This window comes from Brassica oleracea, chromosome C7, assembly GCF_000695525.1.
Source record: "Brassica oleracea var. oleracea cultivar TO1000 chromosome C7, BOL, whole genome shotgun sequence".
Classification (NCBI taxonomy): domain Eukaryota; kingdom Viridiplantae; phylum Streptophyta; class Magnoliopsida; order Brassicales; family Brassicaceae; genus Brassica; species Brassica oleracea.
This window is the reverse complement of record NC_027754.1, coordinates 15,820,322-15,828,467: the sequence shown is the minus strand read 5'-3', so window position 1 is coordinate 15,828,467 and position 8,146 is coordinate 15,820,322. Positions and strand designations below refer to the sequence as shown.

Here is an 8,146-nt window from a genome sequence, read left to right as displayed (position 1 = left end):
ATAAAAGAGATTACATTGGACTGAAAATGGTGACTTATAAACCACATTACAGATATGTTTATTTGTGTACGTGCAAATTTTACCTAGAAAGCAATACTCATAATTTGTCTGATCCAAAAACTCATTTGACGCTGCATCGAGCATGGCGAATGTGAATTTGTAGATTCTCCAGCATGTTCTTGGTAAGTAATCAGATCTTTTGAGAGATAACCATCCTAAGAAACAACAAAACGTAGATGTCATAAGAAGATTAGAAACTTACATACCTTTGATTCCTATCAAATTTAGAAACGATCTTATTTGCCGTCACTCCATCTATCTTTAAATCAAGGTTAAGTAGGTGTCCCTATCTACTTAAGAAATGAGAATTTAAACGTAAAGTTAATCATGGTTTAAACGGAGGGAGAAAATATAACTGGATACCTACTACATGTTTACTGTTGACTGTTGTTGCTAACAGTACAACAGGAGTTGCGAAGCTTAGAAATCGCCAGCAGGCTGATCCCACAGGTAGAGATTCAGCGCATGTCCCTGTAAATGGTAATCTTAAGCTCAATCATGAGAACGGGGAAAAGTTGTTCTTATCATGGAGGTAAATCAAGACTGGCCGAGTGCTTCCTCCATCTATTCCATCAAGGGCCGGTGGTTCGCCCAGAGTTTGATTAGCTTGATGTGGCCAAGGACATCTAACACAATCGGTAAATAAATTATTTTCGTTGGGGTGTTAAAACCTGCTTAACCATCACTATGATTCGAGAATTAAAATTTAAATCGAGAACATAAAATCTTTCTTACCATACAAATCAATCTGAGGTCATAGTCTGTTTCAAAATCCTCAAAAGACTGGAACCTTTTAGAAATCTTACGACTTTACATAAACGACATCATGTTCCACACAGAGGTTCTGCACATTGAGTTCATCTACAAACTTCTTTTATAACTTGTTTCCAAAGTTCCTGCAAAAACAAAGAAGATAAGACATACAAAACAATATGATTAGCTTTTTGCTTCATATGGCCGATGAAATCTTTAAAACTGAAAATCATTCATTAGTGTATGCTCAATCAACTTGTAGAAGTCAACGATAACGTACTATTTGCACCAATGTTAACTGCAAACCAACAAAGTCTCTCCCGGTCAAGCCACTTCGATCAAACCAATTAGATTGAGTCATGCAGATCAAAGAGATTCCTTACCAGAATTGTTGCTTTCGTTGGTGTTTTCATCCTTCACATGGCCAAAGACTGGGCTAAATTAGCTGTCTTATTCCGCTTTATTTGTTTGTTGAACAGGATAAAGCTCTCACCTATATTCATGAATAAGCAGCACCATAAAAAGTCTTTGATGTGCTTCCCGTTTTGGCCAGCTTCTCGGAGTAATGCTTATGGTAATCATCATGTGTTGTATACCCTGACTCTCTGCATGTAGTTCTACTCCCCCTTACTTGCACAACAATATATGTACGCTAAGCTAATAAGTCTGATATCAAAGTCATATATTTCAGAGGTATCAAAGTGTGAAATTAAATCTAACCTGGTAAATCAGCATTGGTGTTGGCTAGTACCATTAGTTGATTATAATTCAGAAACCTAAAGTGCTCCATCGAGATTGGTTGGAAGGTTTCAGATACTCCACAAAGACGTTTGGGTTGCTTCTTGTTAAATCAAAAGCACCGAGCTCATAATCAAACCCTTCACTCAATAAGTGTTTGAAGTTGTTAAGCCGGTGACGTTTATCGATGCCTAAACCACCGTCGCGCCTGAGAAGAAAGTAGCTACTTAGACAACATCTTGAACACAACATCAATGATAACATACGTTAATTAAAAAGAATCTCAGTGAAACAAAATACCTTGGCATCAAGCAACAGCATATCCACACCCATCTCTTGACCTACTTTCTTTACATTCCCAGACTCCCAAAAAGGAGAGTCTCGTCTGAACAACATCCCTACACCGGCAACAATATCCTTACACCGGCCTGTTTTCAACTCGGAAAAGTGTAGCTGGGAGGTTGCCATAATTGAAGAGCTTGTCAGAGAGTTTCAGTCGATAAGTAATCATTCGGAGATTAGGGGAAACCGTGAAGAAAGCTACTGAACAACAAATAAAAACACCAGTAAAGAAGAGATCGTGGATTTTTTTGGGTTTTCCTCATTGAATGACATAAATCCGGAGCGTTACTTGGCCGAGGAAGCGGAAGAGGGATCAAAAGATCTTGTATTACAGAAACCTTAAAATCGTGAATCTGCAAAGAGAAGAGAGACAACCCTTTGATGGATCAGACAAAATTAAACCTAATAGAAGGATATGTCCAGATTTTTGCTCAAGCCCAAATAAATTAATGGCCCTTATAAGAAGTTCAGTTAAGAAACACACGGTTCAATCGACTAAGATTTAAATTTGAGTAAGCCACGTCTCCCAAAATGCCCACTCCTCCGTGCTGACGTGGCGCAAGGAGGTGAGAAAAAACCCTACGGGCGGATGAATTTACACTAAAACTATTTTATATTAAATATATTTTAATTTTATAAAATATTTGAAATTTTACTTTATACTGAAAATAATAAATGTAATATGTTTTTTTATTCTAAAGTTATATTGTAAATTTAATTAAATTTTGTTGGTTTGAGTTGAAAAGACCACTAATATTTTTTTTTTCTAGAGAACACAAAATTATTAAATTTAAAATGTTTTATAAATTAATAAAGTATTACAGTTCTAACAAAATTTGACTTGAGTTTCATATCCTATCTTATAAAATAATTTAAATGTAGCGTAATCTTTAATAATTTTGAAATTGTTTTTGTCTTCAAAGAATAAAACTTAAAGAAGTAGCTAAAAATTTTAATCTTTTTAATGTTGGCCGTATTAAATGAAAGTATATATTTCTTATCCAATCAAACATCTCATTCTCAGTTTCCACGTAGTAACAAAAATAACATAGAAATGCATATATAATTACATAATTAAATGATACAAAACAACATATTAACTTTATATTCCAGTCCTAAACAATCAAAGAATATGTCATCAAGCAAACAATTATGCACATAAAAACTGCAGAACTTCTGTTTTGAAACTTACAATGATTTATCAATGATTTCCGGAGGTCCCTCATTTTGTTTCTTATTAATATTTTAAAGCATGAGCTTTGTGACAAAAAAACTGTAAATTTCTTTCTTTTTTTTTACTGTTGTTGCTCGAATTTGATGAAATGTGCAAAAAAATCGCAAACAAATCTCTCCTCTTTTTTTGTTCTTGTTAATTATGTTTATAACATTTTTTTGATAAACATTTATAACATTGTTCGCTCAACAACTTTGTTCCTTGCCAATACACCTAAAGAACACTTTAGTCACAAGCAGAAATAATCAACAAAAGTAAACCCAAAAGAACTACCTCGCCTCACTTAGCTGCAGCCTTTCTCTCATAAGTTTTTAGGGGAAAAAGTAAACAAACGAACAATATATTTCTGACGCATTAAGTATCTAAAACAATGCATGTTTAATATCATCCTCGCACATAAGCAACCAAAAGTTGATCAGAATCTCTAAAACAATCTACCACAATAAAGAAACCCTTTTCAAGCAAAAAGAAAGAAACATATTCAGAAAGGTCTTGTTTAAAAATAAAAAATGCTGGGTATATAGAGCAAGCTCTTGCTCACTACATTTTAACCATGCTCAACTTTCCCACAGGGCGCTCTGATCTCTGATAGTAAACCTTTGGGTCAAACAGAAACTCATCTTATACTCGAAACCAAAATCAACATTTTTAACCAGACTTCCGATCTTCCACTTGTTCCATGCTATGGAGACCGAATTTCATGTGTGATCCGGCTGAAATAGCTTCTCTCTGAGCTTCTGTTCTTGAAGCTTCTCAAGTTTCTGTTATAACACATGCAAAAAGGGAAACATAACCTCAACCTTCCATAACCAGTTAAAAGAGTAGGGAAGAATAGTGAATCAAGTTTGTGCAGCTTGCTTACTTTTTCTGCAGTAGTAGCAGAGCCAAAATTTGCATCAGCACCACGCCTAGCGATTAAATCCTTAGTTGATCCTGTTGCTTTTCACAAGCTGCATTTCTGAGTTTCAATCCCTTCTTCCTTTGAATTCACACCACAAAAATTTGGCTTCAAGTGAAGGTACATCACAACTCTTTCCAAAAGCAACATTTGGAAAAGCATAATTCAGTTTGTTGATTTAAGCTACCGTTGATTTACATCATCTGCATCTCCAGCATTGCAGCTTTTCTTCTACACAATAGAAGGAAAAGGAATATTTACTATCTCGTACATGAGTCTGATATTCAATAAGATAAGCAAATAAAAAGTTGGATACATGCACATACATTTTGAATAGAGTGAACATATGAAACCAAGCTTTGAAGTCATCTAACTCATCCCGAGTTTTTCTGAAGATTTTCCGTAATAAGAAAAAGAAACACATGATTCATGAGCCAATGGCCTCATAGGACGGACTCTTGGTTTACAGACATGACGGAAAATAGAATGAGACTATGCGGCTGCTTAACAGAAAAACATATAGTGAGGCAGTGTAGGGATTATGGTTGTTCTCAAATGGTGTGGAAGAAGTATTCCATCAAAAACTTGTCTTGGTGAACTCGTAATTGTTGCTTTCTTTGTCGGAAATGCTTCTTCACTCGACGGGCTAGCTTCTCTGAAATATATGTATTGGTACAGTCCGTATTAGTTTCTGATATGTATACGTATAGACCCCAAAGTCAACATCTCCTGTAAATGTACTTATTCCTAGCCTTTTCTTTCTCTGCAATAGTTAGCTACCTACACAACACAACCTAAAGATTCCAATCAAAACTCTGAGATTTTGCAATGATTGGTTGACTTTTTTTACCTGAGAACCGCCATGGCCGTTGCAGACACCGAAGACATGAGCGGTTGATTGAGAACTGAAACGACCATCTATCAACGAATTGGTTGGAGACTGAAGGAAACTGGGTATCGTGGAGACAACATCTTCCATCTCCGGTAGTCTTCCACAGATCGATGTCACACCGTACAAATGTACCCTCTTGAACTCAAACAGACTCATGGGCTCTGTTTGGCTGATCATCTTTTTCTCAACCGTTAATCTCTCGTCTGAGCGGTTGATCTCTTCTCCGGTGGTAGCGGTATCAGCGACTATCTCTGTTGATGATTCATCGCTGCAAGCATGCAAATCTATAGTTGAACATTCCCCGGTTACGTATGAAGAGGGCTGAGCTCGATTCAATGCTGCAGAGTTGGGCGAGTGGGATTAAAAGAGCAAATAAATGGAAACCTAAGGCGTTACAGCCTTACAGGAAGTTAATCGCACTTCACAGAGGAAAGAGACGGCGTGGTTATATATATTGAGTTTCGGTTTGTGCTCAAACACACATAAAATATTGGGCCTTAAGAAAAAGTACGACACAAACCCAAATAAAAGAACAAAAAGTTTATTTTGTTGAATTTTTTTGGACTGCCACGTGGCACGAAAAACCCTTACCTCCCTGATGACGTGGACGCAGGAAAAGGAAGGCAAGTCAACTTTATATATATAAGATGTTACCAAAACAATCTCACCCAATTTGTTCATAAACAATCTCACCCAATTTATTCATTATCAATATATAGGATCTGCAAAATATTGACCTGAATAATAATACTAACTATATTTTGATTCAGAAAATCTATCAAGTATATATTTTAGAATATGTTACACCTGTTTCTCTAAATATACCCTTAACCTAAACAGCTAATTGTTAGTATTTTAGTATGACCAAAACCAAACCAAAACGAAGTGTAAAAGTGTTTTGTTTTATGAACACTATAAACCCATTTTAAACCCATAATTATTGATCTTTATTATAATTAAAATTTTATGTATTAATTAAAATATGTATAATGAAAAATTTATATTTTTATTAAATCTGTAACATAATATTTTATTAATAAATTAAAATTAAAATATAATTATATTTATTGATTAAAAGTATACAGTTTTTAAATCTTTTAACAAAATTAATTAGTATTTTGGAAACACAAACAATCATTTATAAAATATAATATTTTTAAAAAGACAATTCCGCGCTTTAAAAACGCATATCAAAATCTAGTTGTTTCTATAATATAAAACTAACATTTTTTTTTAACTAACATTCAATAAAAGAGACCGGATTACGTTGAACTTATAATGTAAGACGTTTAGGAAATAAATCACCATATTAAAACACTGAATCTCCACGTTGTGTAATTGAATATTAATTTACAAGGATATCAATCTTATCTGTAAGATACGCATTTACAAGAATCGCCGATTGTCTATTCATGCCAAATTAATAAATCTATAAGAAATGCAAACCCCTATTGGAATCCATATTCAACAAAAGAGGGTGATAAGTGATAACAAGAAGTAAAGAGAATGAAATCTCTAACAATCCACACCCTAATCATCACTGTTTTCTTCTCTACAATCCCAACATCATTTGCATCACCACCAAGACTCGAAGACGTTTTCTCACAGTGCACCACAGATTTTAAACCCTCAAATCCAAATTTCCCAATACAAAACTTCACATACACTCAACAAGACCCTAGTTTCCTCACAATCCTCAACAACTACGTCCGTAACCTCCGTTACTTCAACAACACGACACGTAAACCCGTCGCGATCATAGCAGCCGCCGACGTAACTCACATCCAGGCCACGATCACCTGCGCCAAAAGACTCAGCCTCCAGCTCCGTATCCGAAGTGGAGGCCACGACTATGATGGGATGTCGTATTTATCAACAGTCGAGTTCGTCGTCCTAGACATGTTCAACCTCCGTTCTATCGAGTTTGATCCTAAACTCGACACCGCGTGGGTCCAATCCGGTGCTACACTTGGAGAGATCTACTACGGAGTTGCCAACAAAAGCAACGATCTCCGTGGATTTCCTGCCGGAGTATGCCCCGGTTTAGGCGCTGGTGGACATTTTAGCGGTGGCGGTTACGGAAACATGATGAGAAAGTACGGTTTATCGATCGATAACATTATAGACGCAAAGATCGTTGATGCTAAGGGTAGAGTGTTGGACCGTAGCTCGATGGGAGAAGATCTTTTTTGGGCCTTACGTGGCGGTGGGGCCGCTAGTTTCTGTGTTGTCTTAGCCTGGAAGATCAAGCTTATTCCGGTTCCAGGAAAGGTCACAGTCTTTAACGTGGAAACTGTCGGAAACAGAGGAGGCGTGAACACCACGGAACTTGTATTGAAATGGCAAGAGATCGCAGACAAGATCGACAACAATCTGTTCATAAGGTTAACTTTAAGCACAAGCAACAAAACTGTGAAGGCTTCATTCATGGGAATGTTCCTCGGAGATTCGACAAAGCTTCTAGAAACCATGAACACGGATTTCCCGGCGCTTGGTCTGAACAAAACAGAGTGTCTAGAAATGAAATGGATCGAATCGGTTCTGTTCTGGCTAAGTATCCCACCCGGTACAGCACCGACATCGGTTATGCTAAACCGTATCCCGCAAAAGCAAATCTACCTCAAGAGAAAATCCGATTACGTCCAAATGTTAATTAAATTTTATGATTTCAATTATGAAATCTACACCCAAGACCTAATCTAGATTTGATTTAATTCAATCCTAACACATTTCTAAAGAAGGTAGAAACACTAACCTTGATCCATGCTTGGATACAATTCCACCAATTGATCTTCTCCTCTTTAACCTTCTCTTTGGTGATTTCCTTGATGGACAAGAAATCCCAAACCTTCCTTAATCTCTCCTTAAAAAAAAAACTATTAGTGTAGTGTTGTAAAGAGACTTTACGTTTTTTTTTTTTGATAAAAGGAGTACGAGTCCTTTTATAATAATCTAAGAGACGTGTTGGTTTATATCCATCAAACAGATGTCTGTAACACAACTCTTCTTTATAACCGCACTACAACATTATAATATATCATCATATATATATTTGACCTTATGGTAATATATTCCATTATTATTACCTTTTACATATATGATCATGAGATTAAGGACATTTTTAAATATAAGGTAAAGTAGGAGGGTTATCAATACACCCATATTCTAACTCTTTAATAGAAACCGATCCATCACAGTATCGCCTTTTATATTAGAATCTAAAACATTA

The 8,146-nt window shown here is 35.9% G+C and overlaps 1 protein-coding gene and 1 long non-coding RNA gene across 3 annotated transcripts in view; one reads left to right on the top strand and one right to left on the bottom strand.

Annotated features, from left to right (window-relative positions):
• Positions 1-555: 555 nt before the first annotated feature.
• LOC106305700 lies at positions 556-1,272 on the bottom strand. Its single transcript, XR_001263040.1, has 3 exons — positions 1,197-1,272; positions 796-956; positions 556-686 (listed from the first exon to the last, which is right to left on the bottom strand). It is a non-coding gene; the product is annotated as an uncharacterized LOC106305700 (long non-coding RNA).
• Positions 1,273-6,398: 5,126 nt separating this feature from the next.
• LOC106305016 (reticuline oxidase-like protein) overlaps positions 6,399-8,146 on the top strand; it is a 7,339-nt gene continuing 5,591 nt past the window's right edge. The window contains exon 1 of one of the 2 annotated variants that reach the window (XM_013741394.1): positions 6,399-7,558. In XM_013741394.1, coding sequence (XP_013596848.1) covers positions 6,424-7,558 — 1,135 coding nt within the window. In that variant the 5' untranslated portion in view covers positions 6,399-6,423. Of the gene's footprint in view, positions 7,569-8,146 lie in introns of both variants that reach the window. The other variant, XM_013741395.1, reaches the window with a different exon arrangement.